At 39.1% G+C, this 24,351-nt stretch overlaps 1 protein-coding gene across 1 annotated transcript in view; it reads left to right on the top strand.

Moving 5' to 3' along the window:
• Positions 1 to 220: 220 nt before the first annotated feature.
• The window catches only part of DKK2 (dickkopf WNT signaling pathway inhibitor 2), a 40,038-nt gene continuing 15,907 nt past the window's right edge, over positions 221 to 24,351 (top strand). Inside the window, exon 1 of the mRNA XM_015625848.3 lies at positions 221 to 1,011. Coding sequence (XP_015481334.1) covers positions 754 to 1,011 — 258 coding nt within the window. The 5' untranslated portion in view covers positions 221 to 753. The remainder of the gene's footprint in view (positions 1,012 to 24,351) is intronic.

Below are 24,351 nucleotides of genomic sequence, written 5' to 3'. Positions count from 1 at the left end.
AATCCCGACGGAGGCTCTGCCTCTTCTCCCGGGTCCCGGCGCTCCCGCCGCCAGTGGGGCCGGTCCCGGGGCTCCCCCGCCGCAGGGTGCCCAGAACCCCTCGCCCGCATCGGCCGGGCTGCAGGAGGAGGAGGAGAGGAGGAGGAGGAGGAAGAGTAGGAGGAGACCGGGCGCTTTCACTCCTGCAGAGGCTGAGGCAAAAGACAGAAAAAGGAGGAGGGGAATAAAAAGTAAAGAGGGGGGAGAGAGAGTGAAAGAAAACTAAGCCCAGCTTTTGCCGGTGCTGCTTGGATTGGATCTGGTTTGAGTTTCCTCTCTGCTGGCTTGAGCAGCAAGAGAAGGAGGAGTGGGGGGAAGTAACTCGCTCACTCTTCCTCTGAAGCTTTAGCAAGCGTGCTGGTGCCTGCGCTGGCGGGGAGCTGCCCGGGTGCAGCTTATTGCTCTCAGTTTCTAGAGAACTGCCTGGACTTCTGGAGGACCTGGAGGAAAGAGACATCACAGACCTGATAGTTGCTCACTGCCTATAGACTTGACACGTGTTTTTGTTTTTTTTTTCCTAGGGGATTCTTTTTAAAAAATATTTTTCTCCCGTGTCTCAGAACAGCAGTTCCTTGAGTGGCTTTGAAATCCATTGCTTCCTTAACAACTTCGGGAGATATTTTTAAAAACTTTTCCCCCCTCTCTTCTGTTTTCATTGCCAAAAAAAAAAAAAAAAAAAAGGAGAAAAAAGATAATCCTTTTGGGGGAGGGGAGATGATCGTGCTGATGTGGAATAAGTGCTCCTGCTGTCTCCTCTTACTAGCCGCGGTCCTGATCGTGGAGAGCTCCCAGCTAGACAGCTCCAGCTCCAAGGTGAACTCCATCAAGTCCACCCTGATGGGGGAGGCTCCAACTCAGGCAACCAACAGATCTGCAGGCATCCACCAGGGACTGATGCTTGCTAGCAGTAAGAAGGGCAAAATGCTAGAGCAGATGGGAAAACCTCCCAAGCACTATCACCGGCAAGGAGAGGTAGGACATCACTTCACTGCTCAAGTGTCTGTCCATCTGTGTGCTGTATGTAAATAATTGCTGGTCTTCCCCCTCACATTGTTTTCAGAGCTTTAATGTGCTAAATTAATTAATTTACTTCATTGGGCTTGCCTGGGACAATATAATCTCATAATAGGTTTTAAGAACTGTGCAAGTGGGAGGTTTAAACCATTCATTTTCTCTGTAGGGTTAATAACTGATGGAAGAAAGAGCAGTCTAACAAACTATCATCTTCAGCATTTCTTTGTTTGATTTCTTCTGTCAGAAGCAAATCAAGAAATTTCTTCTTAACTCTCAAGATAGTAAATGAGTTGAATTTGAATAGGTGAGGAAAACTTGTATGTGAAGTTAAAATTCACAGCAGTGTAACAAACTTGGTTTTAGAAACCGCACCTGGCAAGTTGATCTCTGGTATCTGGGTGAGAATAAATAAGCATGCCCTGTGGTCTAGTTAAGGTGCAGCCATTTGTTTAATAAGACAGGAAAAAATTCAAGGTTCCTTGTCCAGAATATGCTCCAGTGGTTGTGGAAGTTTTGTTTGATTATGGGAGTTTGAATATAAAGAAGATAGAAGAGGTTATATGAAAAAAAGAAAGAGGGTTAAGAAAAAAAAAGATCCTGACTTTCTTGTGCAGTCTTCTTTCCTCTTTACCCTGCCCAGAAACTTGGAAGCCTGATAGAAAATAATCTTCATTCAACTATTTTTGTGCTAAGCTATAAAGCAGCATTTTAAGCCATCAGTCCTGCTCTTCCCTCTCAAGTCTTAACTTGGATGGTATGAATGTTGCGTGTTGTGATGTTGAAAGAGGTAGACTTCTTCAGAAAATATAGATTTTATTGGGTATTATTAGTATCTCTAAATACAGCTGCTTTTCATAAGCAACAGTGTAGCAGCAAGAGAGCTGCCAACATTCAGCACTAAAAAAGGCAAACTACTCAATGCCTGAAGGGTCTGTACTTGCTTTAATTTTCCTTATAGCATCAGAGAAGCTGCAAATTCAAGTAATCCACTGAATTTTCTGAAGTGTTTCACATCAGCTTCCTACTAATTGAATATTATAATTTGGTTTTGTGTGCAGGCATAGTAACATAGTAGTGGTAGTTTTGTTTTTGTGTGTGAGAAATTTGTTTTTAAACTCCTCCAAGCTTTCTTTCTCTAGCCACTCAACCGCTTTATAATTTACCCAGAATTTGGTTGCCTCTCCTTACCTCTAAGCAAAGTTTAGCAAGAGATGCTGTGATGAAGTTTCTTATTGCTAAAGTACTGTGCTCTTTTCTAATTCATATTTTACTAACCAGTATTATATTACTATGTTGAATCACCTTCAGGGGATAGAGGTGCCCAATGGACCTTTTTATATGTTCTCCCTGGATTTTCTTTTGTTTTCAAGGTATTCACAAAATGTCAAATTACAGGTCCTATTTTCCCCCACTGAGTGTTATCAGTCTCATGAGTTTTGTGAGTCTGTGCTGCCCAGCCTTTGCCTTTTGGGGAAGTCTCGCCACCGTCCCCTGTGTACAACATCCTCAGCGCTTCCCTGTGTATTCAGCGCAATGTTTAGAATAATTGATTATGATTCACCCAGCTCCTGAAAAACAATTTGTGCTCCCCACTAGTTGTATTTGCAAGATTTTCCCCTAATGTGCCTGCCTGGACTGGAATTTTGAGGCACTTCTAGTTACTGGCATGAACTCACAAGGCACACTTCAAGTGAGAGACAGCACTGTAAGTATCTGTAGTGGTAGAAGAGACATCATGCATGTCAAGATTTCATGTTTGTAGCGTCAGCAAAGACCCCTGGAGAACTGGTGGCTGTGACTCCCAGGGAGTGAAGCCTGACCTTCCATCAGGGGCTGTCAGCACTGAATTTATCCTCTCTCCCTGAGGTTCTGTCCCCAGATCCTGCATGGCCTCACACAGATGTAAGTGAAAATGACACAGATTTGCTCCCAATAATTCTAGATGCTACTTTTGGTCATCTGCCCTAAGCAGCACAGTAGATGCAGAATTGCAATAAAAAGAAAAAAAGAAGGGAAAAGACAAGGAAAAGAAAATGAAAGAGAAGAGAGGGAAGAAAAGAGAGGAAAGAGAAGAGAGAAAAGAAAATAGTAAAGAAAAGAAAAAAGTAAAGAAAAGAGAGAAATTATCTTTTGTGAAAATGTTTTCTCTTTGGTGATACTTCCAGCTGTAGGGCTGGTAAGCCCCTGCGTTTTTTTAACAGCATTGTTACGCATATTGACCAATTAAGACACGACATTTCCATAATCTTTTTTGAAGTACTCTTATTAGGTTAGTGCTTAATTTGTTTAGATTACAGTACTTTGCACTGAAGTTTACCATGCCGCTTGCAAAAAAGCAGGCCTATGCTTTTCTTTCAAAAAAAATCTGTTGAACTAGTAGAATTTGTAAAGTCTAGATAGTAAGAGTATCTTTTATATCTTGGCAACATTAGATGGTGAGTTGAGTGCCTTCTTTACAACAAGGAAATAGATTTAGTAAGACCAAGGTTATGCAAGTAAAAGAAAAAATAATAGAATTTTGCTGTTGTGAGGGCTCTGAGCTGTGCTTTCAGCTCTGCACATACTCGTGGTGGAAATCACCAAAACTGATGAAAGGACCATCAGCCTACAACCCATTTGCTTTTCAATTATGCTAATTCTCAGGACTAGGAGCAACTTGGGAGTGTTTAATCAGCAATAAATCAACCAATACAATAGTTCATGGCTTATCTGGAGTGTTGATGTTTTTCAGCTGGTAGTTACAGTGCTTCTGCCCAGAAAGGGAAGATCCAGCACTCTTTTGTCAGGCAAAGTTCCAGTTTAAATTAATAAAAATACTCACATGAGCAAAGCAAGCTGATCCAGCTTGCAAGAGAGACTGGCGGGGCAAATGTGGATTTTAGTAAGACTTAACATTTTTATGTCTTTCTGAGGAATATTATTTATTTTCTGTTCTATTCCCTTTACTGCCTTGGATCAGCAAAGAATGAGAAGTACTGATGTGCTAAATTGGTGAGATTTCATTCTCTTCACTTTTTTATATTGTCACTGCTGCTTTTCCTTTTCCGTGAACTGTTAATGTTTCCCCATTTTCACAGAGAATCAGAAAGTATCTCCAGCATTTTCCCAAGGGAAAAATATGCTCAAAATAGTACTGTGCAGTGCATGCTAATCTAGGTTACTTTGAGGGGTCAGGATTATATACTGTCAGCTATTTGTTTCCTTTTAAAACTTGATTTAAAGAAATGCTTCTAGGGACATCCAACACCTCCGTTCTGTGACCTGTCTGTGAAAGTGTTCTGGGTATGTCCCCTCTCCAGGTAAAATGATACAGTGAACGGGGTCATGATTGACAGTGAAGATTAATTTTTTGGTGTGTTAGCTATAACTTCCACTGTGTTTGGTCAAGGTCTCCCACATGAGTGCTCTAGTTCGACTATAGAGATACAACCTGCAAGTAAAAATAGAACATAATGTATGGTGCCTGTAAAGCATAGCCATTCCACAGATTCTTGGTTGATGACTTTGTAGCCTCTTCAATTCACTTCAACACCTTTTAGCCTTCTTGCCTCTGGCTTTTAGTCCCCTCTCTCTGAGATGTGTCTCCTCCATCAATGCTGGGGTTTGCATGCCTTCACACTCAACCACCTTTAATGATCTGGTAGGCTGTGACCGACCAGACTTTATTTCCAGCTATTTTCCTTCTTTAATCTATGGCTGCTATTATCTTCTCCCCTTCCCGCCTCCTGGCCACAAGCTGTTCTTCAGCAAGATGTGTCTCTCAGTCCCTTTGTCACTCTGCTGCTGCATAGCTGTTTGGGTTTGTGCTTCCCATCGAGGCTGTCCCTTCCCCATGAACATGATGGGGGCAGTAGCAATGAAGGGAAGAACTGGAGCATCCAGTAGAGGGAACTGGCACATCTGTGAGGCTGACTAAGAGATAATGAGGTCTGGAAAAGGGGGAGAGGAGTGAAAAGCTGGGACAATTTTCAGCGCTGCCGAGGCACAACAGATAGCTATCAGATAAGCCTTAGTATTCCAAATGCACTCAGTTCAACGTTAAAGATGTGTTTATTTTTTTAAAATTCCATTGCAGCTTGAGCTAAGAGGTTCAAGACCACAGAAGCCAAATCAAAGAGGCATTTATTCAAATTACTAATTTGATACTGATCTCATACCTATTAATGCATGGACATACATGTGTTTCTTGGACGGGACATACTTACCCACAAGGACTTGCTAGAAAATGTTTGGATGATGCTTTGTAGAGAGTAAAACAGCATGAGATGTAGTAATTGAATGCAGTGCCCTGACAGTGTTACAATAAAATGTACCAAAGACACCAAAAATGTAACCACAATATCTTAAATAGCTAGCAACTAAGGCAGCAAAAATTATTTCTTCATGGGATTAAAATTAAATTAATTAAAATAACTAGAAATTATGTCCACTAAGCTGCCCTTTTTTTTTTTTTTTTTAAATTAAAAAAAATACAGAATTGCTAAATCTGCAGAGGCCACCAGAGAATTAATTCTTTGCTCTTGCTGTTTGGTGTTAGAGATCTGGGTGACATACTGGTTTACTAGCAGCAGTCTTGCTAAATAACATACTGGCTTCTCTCTTAATTGCAAAAAGTGGGGTGCAGAGGTTATTATTTCCTTCCTGGATCATGCTTGGTGTCCTCTTCAAATTGTTATTATTAACTGACATAATAACATAGAGCAAAAACTCCTATAAAGTACTTTTATACAAGTATTTCTTATGAGCTTTGCAACAATGCCTAGAAAACTTCTAGAACTCTGATGTGCTGCTGGGTGCGCACATACTTAGGAAGAGTCAGTTTCTGTATGGAAAGTCTGTCAGAGCTTAATGACAGCACAAAAGATGATGAAGCATGATTACATTTTCCACTCAGAAAAGTGAATCTGATTAACTCATTGTGTTTGATTAACTGATGCTTTGCAGATGCAAATATAGCACGGGTTTAATTTTGATCTTAATTATCTCAACACCGGATGTATCTTGCAAGCACTTCATATCTCATGGCTTGTCAATAGAGCCTTTGGTCCTTTTACACTTGTACTTACAAAGGCCTCACCCTGGAAATGCCGTTCAGGAGGAATTTAGCTCTGCAAAGGAGGAGCCCCATGAAGCTTCTGCTTCTGTTTGGTTTTCTTTTCCAGGATTTATATGTCTGCTACATTTTTTAAGTATATCCAAACAAATTTTATATACACATAATTTGGAGAACACCTTCAAAGCAGAGAGAGCTTGCCCTCCTGCGTGTGCCAAGGTCCCTATCAAGTTCACGCGACCTCCTGCCTGCACACACTGGTTGTGGCTGGCAGGAATCAGGGTGTGGTGGGACACACCTGGGGGCAGCAGTCCCTGTTTGGCCCATCATTGCCATGGGGTTTGTCACCGTGTCTGTCCTGATGGAGCTTTGTGTTGTTTTTGGCACCGCAGTAAATGAAATGTTTATGATAGATTTAAGGAGCTGAAGTTTGTATGACACCACAGACGTGGTGGAGAAAGCTAGAAGCCACCATAATGCTTTTCCAGCACTAGTAAAATTCCAAGTGTATTAAGAATTTTATATTTATTATTTTTTTTTTAGTGAACTGAAGATAATTATTTTGAAATCTTTGTCCTTTACTGCTGTGTTCTATGCAGTGTTTCTGGTACTTTTAGGTTGAAACTTATAGGAAGCTTCTATGACCTTCATATCCATGGGTGTGAAAAGCCAGTAGAAAAGCCAAGAACATCAGAAGGTTTGCTTTGCTACTCTTTTAAAATGAATTTTGCCTGCAAAAGTTTTTATTTTCATTAGAGACCATGACCTTCATCTCATCTTTTTTTCACCAAGTATAGGATGTGCATTGGCAGTGTGTGACCCCAAACCATCACTTTTCTTCAGTGTAACTTTTTTTCCTTCTTGGTTGAAGGTCAAATTTATTCTAATGCAAATTGTAATGAAAATCAAGCAATTTTCAAATTGTAATGAAATGTGGAAATAGATGATTTATTATGCTTCCAAGCTAATTGCAGAATCCTTTTCTCTAGAATGGGCCACAGAAAGTAGTGTTAGAGAAAAAGCGAGATGGCTTAAAAGGATACATATGTTCATACTAAAGGACAGCATAATACTAAATCACAGCAATCTTCAAATAAAATAATGAGTTTTGTTCATCTCGGTTACAGTTTTTTTGGGATCGGCCTTCAATCCATCTATGATTTATACATTTGTGTTCACAGAAAAAGAACTTGAGTTATGAAAATAAATGGATATAAACACACAGTGGGAACATGGAGTTCACTCATTTAGCTATTTTGTTCTTACTAACGGAAAGAGCAGAGCAATGCTACAAAAAAGAAAAAAAAGCTTGAAAGTTGTTGGGTTTTTCTCCCTCAAAGCACATAAGCACACGGTTCAGCCCCTTGGGACTTTCTTAAAGCTAAGCTTTGATATGATTGAATTTTCATATGCATAGTAATGAATCTTTGAGACATGCATGTTGCACATGTGTAGTGCAAATGGCACTGGTTTAGCATTTTTAGCAGTAAGCAAAGGCAGACTGCTCCGCACATGCTTGGGAATGAGGTGTTGCTTCACTCTGCAAGCCCTCTGCCTCATTCTCTGTGCATCATGTAAGTGTGAACCAGGCTGTGCATGCTTTTAAAAGCATATTTATCGGTCCAGTGAATGAGAGGACAGGGTTCAGTTCTACGTGTTTTGGCAGCTTGCCTTGAGTAAAGCAGTGACTTGCTGTCAGCATGATCTCCTCTCTGCAATCTGAAATGACTACAGTGGAGATCTCTTAAAGGAACTGTGAACACAATACGTTGATGTTGCAGCAGGAAGCTTTTATTCTTGGAATCCCATTCTTAAGTGGAGCACCATCAGGGAAAGTAGTTCATCTGATGGGGGAAGATCTCCTTTACTTTTCCTTTTGTATAGAGCAAGGTAGCTTCCTGAATTCAGTTTGTTTTTGGGGTTTTTTGCTATATGTTCCTACAGAAAATGGTGCAACACTTCTTCACAGTCTGAAAAGATACTAAACTGGACATCCTGCTGTGGCCTGACCTGTCAGGATTAGTACATACTGCAGTGTACTTGCCATATTTCTTTGTTTCTTTTCTTTTGGCTTGAAAATTAGAGCACGGAGCCCTCCTACCCAGTTTGTTGTGGACTCGGGATGCTGTTTTCTACCTCAAAGAATAAAAGGTTGTGTTTCTATCTATCTTCTGAGAATTTTAGGTTGCCTACTTGGAGACCTATGAGTCTTTTAGTCTCCCTTTGGTAGAAGTACTGGGTGGCTACTTCCTTTCTTTTTCAAGCATCATCTCCCTGTCATTCTTCAGGAGGCAGGGAAGACAGGACATATCAAAAAGTCATGTTTTACCAGACCTGTCATTCTTAAATTTCAGTTTATCATCCACTCAGGTAGCAATAATGACACCATCTGGCTCACATAACCAGCCACTCTGTGTGAGCTGAACACTATGGGCTTGCCCAGTGAGACTGAAAGTTGTTGTTTCAGACCTGTTAAGTTGCTGTTACTCACAACAAAACTAAATTTCCATTTGTATACCATTTATAACCAATTCCTGTGGTAGGGTGAGAGACTGGGTGTAGGTCAGAATTGATGAATGGAAATTTTGGGAACCAAGGAAGGACCATGAAAACAGGAGGCTGCCATCCTCTCTCCACGCTTTCTCTGTGTGGAGCCAAATGTTGATGCTGCTTCATGTCATCTTACAGGTAAAGAAGAAAACTGCCTAGGCTTAGAAGTCTACTTATAATTTCATGGTAGTACTAAACTGTTTAGCTGCATAACAATGTTTTTGTAATTGTTTAAATAAATACAGAGTTTTTAAAGTGCTCTTTAGGAATGCTTGTAAACTTCTGTGCTTGGATTTGTCCCCATTGCTATCTTCCAGACATCCCACTCCTCGCCAGGAAAATGGCTTTTTAACAAGAAGAATCCTCTGGAAATTACTTTCTGAGGGGGTCCTGGCCACAGCAGCTGCAACAAATTGCCACTGAACTTCAGTCCCAATTGTTTTTTATTGCTAAAAGGATAAGTGACCAAGTGAATACTTGTATTATAGCTTCACGACAGTTTATTAAGTATCAAATTGTAGTGTGTGATGCTGCCTAACCAGATGATTAAGGTTTTTTCTCTGCAGAGAAAAATTTCTCTCAGACTTTGTACCAATGCTTCAGCTGCAAAAGGTTGGGAAAGTCCTGCCAGTCCCAAACTGTTCTGTGGTTAGGCTGGCTTAGGGTTTTCCTCTGCTGGGGCTGGTCAGTGATGTCAGCACAAGCAGAGCTATAACAGCATGAGGCAGCTGAGAAGTCACGGCACTGCAATCCATTGCATGTTGGTCCATCTCCTGCTGAGGAAAAAAGTCCATGGGGGGCATTTCCTGAACAAGAGGGTTTCGAGTAGCAGCACAGCTTCAGCATAGCTCAGATTATGCTAACTGGGAAGCATTTTGGCATGATTTCCCAAATAAGCAGCACAGAGCCCAGAAAGGTCAATAAAGTATGGAGCAAAACCTTGAGACGGTACAGGAGGAGTGCTTGTGTATTTGAGCAGGATTTGCCACCTGGAATGGAGGTGCAGGACTATTTGCCCTCCTCTCAGCCTCTCTCCTCTAAATTTGAGGATCCCTCCTTCCCCAGACATGCTGGTCTCACTGTCACTGCTGTAGATTTGTGACTTGGGTTTGTTTTTTTCCATTACGGTTACAAGGATGATGCCTTTTCTTAAGCCCTATCCTCTCAAGTTATCAGTGAAGAATAGATAAGAGAATCTTTATTTCAAGCACACACGTGCACTGCAGGTGTGAAGGGAACTCTTAAACTGTTTATGAGCACACAAAGCCCCACGAACAAAGAGGGCAGAAAAGAACGTTGTCATTTTAAGGAAAAATATGTTTTAAGGCCCTGTTAAAAAATGAAGCCAAAACAGAACAGCAAATGGGCTGCAGATTGTCTGTGTAAGAGGTATTAGCACTCTGAAACCCTCTTATTTTTCTGAACAGGATTGTGCCACAGACAGTCCCAGTTAGCCCAGATGCCATTTGACAGTGGAGGGGGTATCCACTGTCAGGCTCTTGTCGTGGGAGAGTTACTCACAAAATCCTCTTCCAATAGGCACACACAGGCAAGTAGGATAGCACTGCCTTAACTCTGTTTTAAAGGTTTTAGATGACTAGAAGTCAAGGGAGACATTGTATGAACAGGTGTGATAGTGGGGTGTGAGTTCCAGATCTGGGGTGCCCTTGTTGCTTTTAAGTTTGATGGGATTGAAGTCTGTTTTACTGTTAAAGGGTCAGAAGGGGCAAGGATGGCTAAAATGAGAGAAAACACATTACTTTCTTTAACAGCCATGTGAGGATATCTTAATTTGTTTGGAACAGCTTTCAGGTACAGTGAGGGTAGCATCCATAATGGTGGTGAAAATTCAGTATCCAAACAAAAGTAATGTAACTCACTCCCCTCTAGCACTGTTTTCCAGCAGATGCACCAAAGAAATTTGGCTATAGACAAAAGTTCATGCTGCCCAGAAATGCTACTATTTGGCTCTTTGCTCTGCAAAATGTGCTGCTTTATTGCTCTTCTTACCCAGTAAGTGCCACACACTTCTGCACAGAAAACCATCTCAAAGGTTTGGCCCTGTTTACCAATAGGATGAGTCTGAAATGTACTTATGTACCTAAATCCCTGAATGTTTTCAGTGGGAATTAGGTTCCACATGCATTTAGGGAGTGGGGTCATGGTCTTTTCCATGCATGTGAGAAATTCAGAGGAAGTTGTCTCTCTGAGACTCGGTGCAAGGCATGCTCAGGGACAAGGACCTCTCTTCTCCTTCATCACCTGTGTAAGGTAATCTGACTTAGGTCGTTAGAATAATTTGTTATAATTATTATTGCAGAAAAGTTAAATCTGAATAATTTATGCTGTTCCCTCAATTATGGAATAATTATATAAAAGATTAGTTATAGGTCCTATCTAATGTAGTAGACACAGTTTTGCTGGCCATTCTCTCTGGGTTACAGTTCTCATCCAGAGAAATTTTTTTCTTAAACCAGCATCTTTTTCTTTTTTTTTTTTCCCTGTAAAACTGGACAAGGATGCAGAGGTGTTGCAAGGAGAGCTGTAGTGCTTGTCTTTAAGGAGCCTCTTCCTGACCCACCCTATGTAAAGCAGTTGACACATCATGTGTTGTGCAGCTGGGCCATCTACCCTAGCACATGTCTCTGATATGTGAACATATTGACTTTGGCCTTTTGGAAGCATCAGTCCCATGCTGTTCTCTAGAGTTGTGTTTAAGTAATTTCCCAGATACTGTGGATATAGGGCCGGTAGGAGCAAAAGCTGAAGTGGAATTCATGAGTTCAGATTTAGCTGATTCTGTAAAAACAGATTGCACAACACAAACTGACAGTTTCTGGATTTGATTTTCTCTCTTTCCTTGGTTTGACCTCCAGTGTTCCTTCTGTCAGCCAATTGGTATTTAGTTCTGAAGTTGTAGAGTTTGTGTGTATGAATGGTTTTTTTTGTTTGTTTCAGTTTTTTTTGTGGAGTTGTTTTACTTTTGCAATATAGCCCTTTAAATTTGAATCTTACCCCTTGGTGAAAGGGCAGGTTGGTTTCTGTGAAATAGCATCTGGAGGGCTTGAAGAACGCTGAGGTGGCACAGGGGTGAAATTCAGGCAGGGTTATCCACACTGCTGAACAGCTTGAGCAGACAAGAGCAGTCATGGACAAAGTTCATGCCCTGTCAGTGGTACAACACACATCTCCAGCCCTGCAGTATGGGGAGCTCTACTGCTCCTGGTGCTCTTGACTTCACTGGAAGTGTTTGTTCTTGTATGCTTTGACCATTTGTAAGTAAAATGGCCACTGCTTTTACTTTTGATCCCCTTCTGCCCTAAATGACCCTATTGTTGGGAAATCAATTTAAAGAGTAGCTACTAGAGCAGACAGTAAAATTAGCAGACAAATTATCAGACAGCCAGGAACTACTTTTTCATGTTGTGGAGCTCATTGGCACATGATGCTGTTGGAGCTGTATGTGGGAACAGCTCAAATGGGGAGAAGTCAGACAGAGAGACAAGAGATTGCACTGATGGGTACTGAACTTCCAGCCTCAGATGTGTAAGTGACTGTTGGCTGAAGCTGGGAGAATACAACTGGGAGAATTGTTTCTGTGCTTGCCTGTAATCTTATTCCTCTGAGTATTTGCATCTAGCTTTATGCTGGCCTGGCCACTTTTCTCTGATAGGGTATAGCAATTTTTATGTACTTATGCAGTTAATAATTTAAATCAACATAAAAATCAATAAACTTTTTTATTTTATCAGTATCATAAGTAGCCCAACTTGTTGCCTCAGTTTATCAGGAAACTTAAGCATATGTGGTTCAATGTAAGTATTTGTGTTTTGTGTACTTCTGTTAGGATGTGCATATACAAATATTATGCAAAAACTTAAGTACTGAGCTGAACCCAATCCTTGGTTCTGTGACAATGGGCACTGATATTCGTATCCTCTCCAAAGCCCATGGACAGCAGCATTAACAGTCCCATGAATGCCAGCTTTCTTATCCACATTTGTAGTCAAAATGTTAAATAGTCCAAAGAGATTGCTGCAGCAAATGGAAAACATGACTACACTGAAAAGGAAATGGAAAAAAAGAAGAAAGAGGCAAAGAGGCTTAGAACAGATTTACAAAGTATGTAGGATACACAAGTCGAGGGAGACTTCTCAAAGATTTTTGCTAAAATTTAATCAGCTACAGAAGTAAATACTTTCCAAAAAGGTAAGATTTTCAAGTCATTCATTTCTCAGAATGAAGATTCTGGGTTTGGGGTGGGGCATCTTTTTGCTTTTTTTTTCTAATTTCCCCAAGAATTTTGCTAATGAGTAAATCTTTCCCTTGCAAGTTATCATTATACACAGGACTGAGTATCTTCAAATTTTTGAAAAGTTCAGTGTTTCCAAAGTTGTTACAATTTTGATGGAAATTACTCTGATGCTGGAGAGGTACAGGGCTGGTTGTACAAATAGATACAAAAAGCTGAGGACAAAGAGAGACTCAGGATTACAGTCAAACCCCAAAAATCTCCTGTTTAATCTTTGAAGTCAATTTGACCAGGGATTTTAGGAGCCTAAATAGAATTCACAGTGTTATAAGTGCTGGCGTGTGTGTGCTTGTGTGCATGTCTTTTCCTGCTTTCACAAGATCCTTCTCTCCATCAGGCAAAAGTTGGAGTTCACAAAATATTGTGTTGCCTCTGTTGTTTTCCCCTTGCAGCAGTCTCTGGTTACCATTTCTGACTTAATGAGTATTGATTGTATTAAAAAAAAAAACTAAAAAAATTTAAAACCTCGTTTGATCTTCTCTTCCACCTGCAAACTCCAAAAGAGTTAAAAGCCATGGTTAACACACATGTTTAAATACTTTGGCATTCAAACTTGGATTCCAACCATCCAGGTTCAGTAAAAAACTTGGCAGAGCTGCTGCCTCTCCACTGTGCTTGAGAGCAAGGTGTAACATCTTGTGACCAGTTGATTGATGTGAAGATACTTGATGCATTTATTGCTAATGCAGTACATGAATTTTGGTAGATGTGACCAAGTCCAGTCTGCTCCCTTCTCTAAAGCAGATGTGGAAGGGAACTTGCTAGCCTGAGCTTGTCAGCTTGCTGAAATCTCTGACATCTTTTTTTCTGGTGAAAAAAATCCCAGCTAATGGTGTGTATTTATTCATTACTGTTTTTGTGCATATGGCATATTAGCTATCTGAGCATAGCATTTTCAGTGGCTGTGTGAAACAGTATTTAAAAGGGCCACAAATTCTTTGTTGGTTGGACTTCGAGCATAATATTTGGTTGGCTCAGTCATCAGTTGTGTTAAATTTCTATGGCATTGATTCCAAAAACTTGTCACTGTGTGCCATCTGAATTTCCCCATCATGTAAAATGCTTCTCTTTGAAACAAATATAGGACACTTTAAGGAGCTAAAAATGTTTGGTAGATGATAATATAGATGACAAATCCAAAAATTTACACAACGTGGAGTAATTTTAGAGAAGAGAAACACAGAAGAAATTAAATGTCATAAAGTTTAATAGGAAATGCACAGGTTGAATATGTTCCTGCTTAAGTCAATATGCCTTTAAACAGTAGTTCTTCTAAACTTGCCTATTTAAAGATGCACAACTAACATAAAAATTCTTGGAATAAAAAGAATCTTTTTTTTCTTTTTTAATTTTTGTTCAATGTAAAAAAAAAAGGTGCCATTTTCACAATTGGTACAGATTCTAAGCAGAACAATATCATAATTTATTGAAGAAAGGAAGAATATTTGTTTTGGGAATGTGCATTTACTCTTGAATCAGCAGGTTGTGCTGCATTCATTTTGTATCCTTCTCAGCTTTCATGCTCTCATCCATCTCTTTCTGATATTATTTTAAACTCTTGGGTGTATAGAGATTTAGCTTCCCAGGACTCTGAATTAGACTGGAACTCGATTCATCTGACAGACTTTTGAAACCGGGACTGTAATTCCCAGATCATTTAGATACTTAATGATCATTCAGTCTTCTGTCTGTGTTTCTACTTGCTCATTCACTTTTTACGCAGTAGGAGTCAGTCAATCTTCAGATCAGAAGCATATGGTACCCCCTCCAGCAGACAAACATTTTCCACCAACATTTTGAAGAGAATGAAAATCTAAATAAATAACCCCCAAGGCTGAAAGCAGCCTATTCACCAAACAGTAATTCCGCAGGAAAAATAAATGTTCAGCAAAGTGATCTTTCATTTGGAAATTGGATCCAGACTCTACAGACCCAGAAGGGTGAGCAATTGTGTCATATGCAGTGCAATGCAGTTTGTCTGCAAAGTGTGCTGCCACAAGGTACTGATGTTCTGCTTATGGGGAAATGCAGTCTGGGAAAAAATTAAACAGTTTGTTTGTCAGCAAACTGTTGAAATCATGGTACCGTGAACCTTATCCCTCAGGAATTATAAATGGTTAATGCTTATGGGCCATCCACCAGCTAGTTCAGAATGATGCAATTCAGGACAGATTAATCTTTCAACACTTTGTTTTGAAAATGTAGATTTCTGTTCTTTGAAGAAAGATGGTAAAACCATTGTGTCTGGAAGGCAACAAAAATTAGTCTTTTAGGAAGGTCAGACATACAGCTCCATGTTTATCTTGTGCTCTAATATTGTAGTTTCTTGGTAAATTAATCATTGCTGCCTTGTTTTTTTGCAGAGAAAAGAATTCACTACTTCCATGGAGCTAACTTTAGCAGTAGTGTCTTACTGAGGATGGAGGGAGAAAAAGTAGTGTAAGGACTTAATGGCCAATTATCCTGTTAAAGTGCAGTGTTATAACTCTGCTGCCTCTTCAAGCACCTATGTGAATTTGAAATCCAAGGATTGTTTTCTGAAAAGAAAAATCACTGTAAGCAATTATAACTTGGAAAATCTCTTTTTTCATGATTTGCACTGATTTTTTTCCACCTGTGTGAGTTATCTGAATAGAAAAGAAATTTCCATAATACAATAATATGTTTATGATACTTAAAATAGATTAATCCAATATCTTTGTGGCTAAGGTGAATTTGTGCTTAAAACAATTTAGCAAATTATCAGTCAGAAAAAGATTTAAAAAAGGTAACTAAAGCATTTCTACCTTTAAAATACATACAAAATTTTAGCCAAGGACATTATTTTAGGGGTGGTATAGTAAAGACAATATAATTTATCTACTGTAGTAGCATGTGCTAATTAGATTATTTTATATTATATATGACTTACATATCTGTACATGTGTGCATATATGCTAAGAACATTTATGATATGTGGATTAAGCAGGAAGTTTATATTTTATTTTCTGGGTTTTTTTTTTTGCCAATACTGTGTTGTTATTAGAACTACTTTTGCAATGCCTAGTATCAGGAAAAGGGAAATCGCCATAAAAGAAGTTCAAGATGTATTGATAAAGAGCCAAAACCTTAAGTTCTCGCTAGGGGAAAAATGTACTTCAAGAAATTTGGTCTTCTGAAAGCTAAATTATTAATGATTTTAAACGTAATTATTCAGTCCTATTCAATGCTCAAAGCATAGCAAATTTCCTTTTCTAAATAGTTTTGAAGGTAAGGTTGGAGTTTGGAAATAAAATTGTTATAAAACAGTTTGCTTTAAAAGTGGTATAATGTTCTTTCATGTGTATTGTTTTCCAAAGTTTAAATTTAGCCAGTTCACAAATGGGATGAAAATTATTCTTTCTCTTGGAGATTAAACTTTTCCTGAGATCAGGCTGTGCACTGTTTCTTGTTCACCCATTACCAGTAATAAGAATTTTGTGATTGCCTTTTGGTTAAGAACTTTGCTGTTGATGCACATGCTAGAGATTACAATTATTTATCTGGATTCAGGTTAATAGTTACGATAAATGAGGGGAAATATTTATTCTGTTAAGGAAATTCAGAAATCAATTGATTTTAGATGAATCTGATGGCACCATTTAACATAATCCCTTACTTCAGCCACCTGATTTCAGGTGGAAAGACTAATTAAGGCATTTGTAGCTCAAAGCTAGAGTTTCTTGGGTTAAAGAAGCATTGTTGAAGCATAAACTAATTTCAACTTGAAGGTTCCCCCCCAAAAAAACACAGTAATAATAAATGTAAGATTGATCTCATATAGCTGTATAAGAAATCTGAATTGTTAAAGTGCAATCTGACTACTTGGTACTACTTGATGTTTCTGTGGAAATTAGTGGGAAATTACCAATTTCCACCAGCTGCAAATCTGGCCCTGCAAATAACTTTATATTCTTTTGATTGTGAAACCACAATGGCACAAAACAAACATGCATTGCTTCTTTCCTCTTTTAAGTGTGCATCTTGGCATATCTGACATCTAGCATAGTTAGGAATGCCAGCCAGACTTTGATATCTGTTTTTATAAAGCTGTACGTCATTTGAAACAAGTACATATTGTCTTTGTCTTACCCTTCAGCTTCAGAACCACATTTTAAAACATGGCTATAATGCTTGTTTGCTTGTATAGATAGATCTCTTAGCTGGTGTTTCTGTCTTGTGTTTACCATGAAAACTCATTGGAAAAATCGGTTATTTCAAATTATTTCCAAACCACTTCCTACTTGTTAAGGTAAGGATGGGATTGGTAAAACAAAGAAGTGTTCATTTGATGTGTGGTTTTGTGACTCACTGGGTAAAACTATTTATGCTGTGTGACTCCAGTAGGTTTTCAAACAACATCAAGGAGGTATTTATTGGCACCACTGTTTTTGTGGCACTGAGAAAAGAATAAATAAGTGTAAAGGAACTGTTGTTTGAAGTTCTTCTTGGAGAATTTAAATCCCATATTTTCCAACAATGTGAATGAGTCTGTATTTGAATGCTAAACCAGAAAGGTTTATAGTGCATATGGTACCTATTTGAATTTTTTAAATGTCTAATTTCTGCTGTGGAAATGGAGGCCAGCTTGAGTTATTTATTGCGGGATGCAGAAGGAAATCACGACCCTTTGCAGGGACATGTTAGAATCCCTGCACCATTCAGCCAGTTTTCTCCTGTCACACCTACTTAAATTTTCAAAAAGAAGCTTTAATGTATTGAGTGTGCTCTGGATCTGACTAGTTCCGAGCACTTATGACAGCTTTCAGAGATTGCTGGTGGCTCCCAGTAGATTGTAATTCTAGAAACAGGAGCCTGATGCTAAGCGTCACCACCTGTTCTCCATTATTTCCCTTCAGAAGAAAACAATGCAAGTATAAGATTACATACTAATGGAACCCATTTTCACTAAATAGGTACATTTGGTCATATGTTATTTGGTGTCCCATAAAAGAAAAAGAGGAAAATAGTACGCTGCTTTCAAAAGGGAGAAGCAAATAAAACTTAAATTAAGAGTTTCCTAAGTAAGATAGCTAAACCAAATTCTTCCACGGCAGGTATACCAATATGCAATATATAAGTGCACACAGATTGTTTGCTGGAATAGCTGTGTTTTCATTTTGATTTGTTGACATATCCTAAAAGGCTTTGGACTTCATTCATCTCTTTGTAAATCCACTATAGAGATAGATTTGAACCTTTTTTGGCATTTGCACTAAATTCCCATTTCTGCTTTGCTTAAAACAATGCAGGTTTCATCTCTAACCAAGGTTTCTGTACTGCCCCTCAGTAGAAAAAATTACAAGCAGATATAGCACAGTTATAATGATACTTTCAAATTAAGTAGTTGTTTGTTATATTCTGTTATCATTTTCCATACACCAGCATAGTCCCATGTTATGTCTCTGCTATATAGTCATGTGACATATATGTATGTAAGTGAAGGGACGTTTAAAATTAACTCATCACTGCTTTTCTTACAGGTGCTAGTATGTGCATGTAGGCAGTACATTTTTCAAGCACAGAAGCATGTATATGTCTCCTTCCCTTGGAATCCTGAACATGTTGGCATTCCATAGAACCTGTGATAGCCTGGCCTGCTTGGGGTGCTCACCAGTCCTGGTTTTGGATGCAGTCCAGCCTCTATATTTTATCTATCTATCTGCTTCTTAGCACTTCAAACACTTGTTGCTGGTTTTCCTTTTGCTAATATCTTATTCGTAATACCATTCTAAAAAAAGCAGGGTTTTTTTGTTTGTTTTTCTTTTAAATAAGATTTTTCCTTCTTGTGTTGCTTGGTGATTTTTCTCTGAGAATCCATGTCATATTGTTGGTAGCCTTTCAGTAGTTCTGCTTCTTGCAAGCTCTTCAGTAAAAAGTGGTGGCTTTTTTGAGATAACGTACTTTTTGAGGCATGTTATTTCCTGACTTTTGCAAACAATGTTTAGCAGTTAATTGAGTGGCCGCAAATTAAGGGTGACTTTACCTACTTCTTGCACCTTTGGGGAAGTGAGCTGTTTTTAGCAGTGTTTCCATGCTGTGCAGGTGCTTGGGAGACAAACCCTTCAATCAGTAATCCTGTCAGAATAAATGTGGTCATGTGTGTAGGACACTTTGTAGCTAAAGTAATTTTCTGGAATAGGTTTGGTGGCTGTATGAGGCAGCCTAAATGGAAGTACTGTCTTGGCCATAAATACCAATGAAGCAAGACTTAGGATCAAGCCTTAGATCTGGTTTATTCTCTCAGATGTGTTTGTTCTGTAGTATTGGACTCGATTCTTAACTCTGAAACTGGAAATGAGATTTTGCTCAAAGGAAGCATATGCAGATTTATGGAGTGCTCTGTAGCTGCTTTTTCTGAGTGAAGTACTGCTCTAATGACATATATTCAGGGACTAGGTTTGTCTGCAAATCAGATTATTTAATCTTTGTAAGGGTTTCATTTCAAATGCACCAAATGGATTTGGGAGACATTGTCAGACCATGACATTACTCAGTGCATAGATGAGTGAATGTGGTGTTTCAGAAAAAATGACAGACATGGTCTTAGCTTTCTGTGATCAAAACAAAGCATTTCTATGCATCTTTTTAAAAGTGTGTCCAAGTTGCTTTAAAATAATTGAAAGTGGATGCTTCCAACCAGCAGAAAATTTACATTTCATAATTTTTCTTCTGTCATGTGTTGATAACTGGCTCTTCAAATCTTTTCTCATGAGCTAAGTGTGTATTGAGCAAATCTATTGTGAAGCTCATTGAAACCATGGAATCACTGTGAGGACCACTCACATTAGGGAGAGATTACAAAATCATGGCTTTTTAGCTTTTTGATTTACCAAATACCTTTAAAACTTCATTCTGATTTTGGCTAGGAAAGACCCTTTGTTGGCCAGACACAAAATTGTTTTTTCTCACAGAGCAGATAACAGCAGTGCTGGATTCAACATCTAAAAGCTCTCTGGCAGGATGGGTGCCTGCACCCAGCCTGGTGAGCGCTGTGCAAATCACTTTACCATTATTCATGTAGCTTGCTAATTAAAATGGTGATCTGGGAGAGTCATGAGCAGAGCTCTGCCTAATGGAGTCTCATTTAAACCACGGCTTGCTGCTCTTCTTTTGAACTTCTCAAAATTCGTTCTTGAGTTACACTCGATAGGAATGATAAGGGTACTACTGCGCGTTCCTCAGCAAATCTACAGATTTGCACAGGGTGTTTTTCCATTTAGATGTGTGTGCATTTATATGGATATTGGGCCTAAAACAGAGTCTTGTTTCCAGACCAGATGTCCTTTGACTTGAAGACTCTAAGATCATTAACTTTGATTTTTGGTGTATTGTATACAACTGTGGCTTAGCCATGAGTAAAAAGCAGCTGACACTGAAAAGAAACAAGGAAAGAAAGTCAGCAAATGTTTGTATAAATAGCTGAAAGAGGTGCTGGGGAGGATCCAGGTACTTGTATTTTGCTCCTAGCATGCACTCCCTACTGGTCATCACTCCACAAATGGCTGGGTCTTAGTGGTGTGACAAATTGTTTCACTGCTGTTAATGCTGATATTTGTCAGTACTGTCCATCTCCCTTCACTGAGATTTATAATGGACACTTAAAACTACGGGAGAGGAATAAGTCAGTGATTGAAAGGGGGTGTGTGTAGACCAACTTTGTCTTCTGTTTAAAGAAAAATTGAGTAACTGCACTACTATGTGCTTCTTCCGTTTTTTTTCCTTTCTTTTTCCTGGTCTCATGATCAAGCATGGTAAGTCTTGTTAATGCAAGATAAGAAAAAAATCAGAAAATATTTGGAAAGGGATGTTTTGGAGCAGAATGATTATGTTCTCTCAGAATGTGTTAGTAAAACATCAAAATAGCAATGTAGTTGTAAAGTTTGCCTCTCTAAAATATCTCCTGGCTGTTAACCCTTTAAGGTAAGCACTGATTTGTCTTTGGGCCAAGTCCTGAAGTAACATGCTTACATTAGGTTCTTTTGATTAGAATGAGAACAGTGCACCAAAATGACCAATAATGGGTTTTCAGGCAGAAAGTAGCAGCAAGGCTGTGCCCCAGTGCCTCAGTTATCCTCTGGGTAGGCAAAGTGCTGATTGCTCCTATTTCATATGAACCTTTGAGATGGTTTCAAGGGAAATCCACCAGATTTAGAAAACACTCTAAGTTTTAAACAGTGGTACTTGGTTACTATATGGGCTGGTATCCCTACATGGGAGAAACTTCTTAGGACAATGTGAATTGTGCCTGTTTTGAGAATGAGTGGTCTGTGGAAAAGGGATCATCTTCTGTTTTGTTTTGTGGTTTTTTTCCCCTGTGTTTTTTCACAAAACATGCAAACACTCAGGTGAATTTAGTCACTTGGGTATTCAAAAAGCTGCTTTGTGGGTTTTGCAGCTCTTTCAGCAGAGCAGGTGTGTAACCAACTTGAACCAACTGATGTAAGAGTTGGTTCAGTGCAGGTGGAGAGAGATCATCAGGGCCAAGTGTGCATCAGAGCTAAAGACATGGCCCAAAGGGAAATGTGCTGTCTTGTTGTTTTAATTCCAATCAATTCTGAGTGGTACTGTCTCCTGGAGATTTAGAAGAGCAGGAAACTGAAAGGGAATTGCTTAACTTGGGAAATGCCCTTCTCATGACTAATGAAAACCACCTAGTGTTCATTACTTTTCTGTGATGAAGTACTTTTAATTCGTGTAGTCTAGTCTTTTTCTGTCTCCTTGTCATGTAGGAAAATAATCTGTTGCCCAATAGGTGAATCACACTTTGTGTACAGTAAACTATTACAAATGTGCTTGTATTATCAGAAGCATAAGCATGTAAATAACATCAAGGATTTGAATAACTTCACTACTGCTAGTTGAACTACCCAAGACTTAGTTATAAATATTTTTATCTGTCTAATTCAGTTTATTTTTTTTTCCCTCTCTGGAGTGTCCTGTGAAATAAAGGGAAACAATAAGACATTTCTCCAAATCTCCCATATCTTCCAGCAAACGCTGTAGCAAAAAGTAAGGAAGGAAATCTTATTTTGTCGTAGTCACGTAGCCATGGTCCATGTTTGGTTTCAGCATGAAGTTTAGGAATAACTCCGCACATACCCATGCTCTAAAAGATTTTTTTGCCAGTTGTTCAGTTTTGCCTGTAAAATATGTGTTAAAAAAGCAAGTTATTTCTCTAAAATGTGCTTCCACTCAAAAGTAGGATACGTTTTTTCCTATTTGGCTGGTAAATGTGGCTATCTTGATTTGTGTTTGTGTCTTTCTGTAAAGGAGGTAATTGTTTTAGTTACTATCACTTATATTTAGCACATCTGAAAAGAAGGGTACAAATTCAGAAAAAAATAAATAATCATACAGTTAAATGAATTATTTCTGTACTGTGTACTTAATATGTGGCCTTAGCACAGCAAGCCATTTTTACCCCACTACCTTGGGTCCATCTGCTTAAAAGAAAGAAGAAAGAAAAAAGAAAAGGCAGACAAAACCAATGAAGTAAAACACTTCAAATCTTTTCCACCCTTGTTGGTTTTGCTGTGTAGGCTACCTAGCAGTTAAAGAACTGATCATGTACAATTTTAAGAAATCATAGCACCTAGATGCTGCCTCTGGGCGAGGTTACAATGCCAACAAGAGGAGTTCAGATACAAGACGATTCTGTATTTGCAACCCGGGGCATATAAATGTGAAAAATGCCTGCTAACGAAGCGTGCAGTACCCTGGGGAATGCAGCTCATGCAGAATAGAAGTTGTCAAGAAGGTGGTGCAATATTACCATGGTTCCTGCTTCTTTGCCTTTCCTAACAAGAATCAGATATACACGGAAGTTTTCACTACAATAAAGTTGGGAGAACTAAAAAGTAGTATCAGGTTGCTGCATCTGGCTTAGCTTTAGAAGTGGAAATATAGTAATGGGATAAATGAAAGGGCCACCCACTATAAAGTGTGGGTGACCAGTATAAGGAAAAAGCGTCCCCCCACCCCCCACTTAATGCTCATTTATTCCAAAGGCTATTGCAAAGAAATTGCTCTCAGTCTGATGTAGTGCCAAACATAGGGGATTAAATTTTTTAATGACTTTTTGTTGACCAACATCCAAAACATCTAGGAACAAAAGAGATTCTGTAACTCTATATAAAGAATATTATTTTCAGACAAGAATAGAGTGCTTGAAAACATAAGTTCAGAAGATAGGATAAAAGGTAGCAGGGAAGAGGACAAATGCATGTCTCAGCAGCAGAACAGTTTATTTTGAGGTTGGAGAACAGATTTAGAGCTAATTCCATGTTAAATGACAGAATTCTAGGTAATTGCTTGCTGACAATGTCTAGAAAAGGACAATGTCTATTTTGGCTTGATTCAGAAATTGTATACGATCCTTTCTCTCTCTTTCTCTCTCTCTTTCTCTCTCTCTTTCTCTCTCTCTTTCTCTCTCTCTTTCTCTCTCTCTTTCTCTCTCTCTCTTTCTCTCTCTCTTTCTCTCTCTCTTTCTCTATCTCTTTCTCTCTCTCTTTCTCTCTCTCTTTCCCTCTCTCTTTCCCTCTCTCTTTCTCCCTCTCTCTTTCTCTCTCTCTTTCTCTCTCTCTTTCTCTATCTCTTTCTCTCTCTCTTTCTCTCTCTCTTTCTCTCTCTCTTTCTCTCTCTCTTTCTCTCTCTCTTTCTCTCTCTCTTTCTCTCTCTCTTTCTCCCTCTCTTTCTCCCTCGCTTTCTCCCTCTCTGTCTCTCTCTCTCTCGCTCTCTCTCGCTCTCTTGCTCACTCTTTCTCTCTCTTTCTCCCATTAGGTGGGTTTTTTTTCCTAAAAATTAGGTATTTCTGTCTCTTTTGTGTTGTGGCCCCTGCCACCGAAGGAAATCTTGCTTGAAAATGCAAAGAGGCCCATAAGACTGAGAAGAGGGTGTAGCTGGAGTACAGTGCCTGGAATGAAAGATGGTCCCTCAGTGACTATTGCAGACTGAAACTAAGAGCAGTCTCTACTAGCTGAGGGGCTGCAGACATAAATGTAGTCTGAAGCCACCCTGTTCTTGCCTCCTGGACCGCATGTGCTCGCTCTCTCTTCTGAGAATTGGGGTCTGGGTTTGTTTGAATTAATAGTGAAGTCATTACACTATGTAAATATGTTAGTCTTCATCTGGTTTTACTCACAAGCTATTCTTGCCTTGCTGTGCTGTTCCTGTTTTCTTGTTTGTGCAAAATTAACCAGGAGCATTTTAAAAAAAGAGGGGGGAAAAGGGTGAATAGTGTTGAAACCTTGATTGCTACGTAATTTACCACAGGCTAAAGTTTGGTAGGCAGATCCAACTTAATCATATAATAAGAGTACAATGGCATTTTTAATGAAGCTTTTAGGGATCCTTTCCCTTTGTC

This window comes from Parus major, chromosome 4 (assembly GCF_001522545.3).
Source record: "Parus major isolate Abel chromosome 4, Parus_major1.1, whole genome shotgun sequence".
Classification (NCBI taxonomy): Eukaryota; Metazoa; Chordata; class Aves; order Passeriformes; family Paridae; genus Parus; species Parus major.
This window is presented reverse-complemented; position numbering and strand designations above follow the sequence as displayed.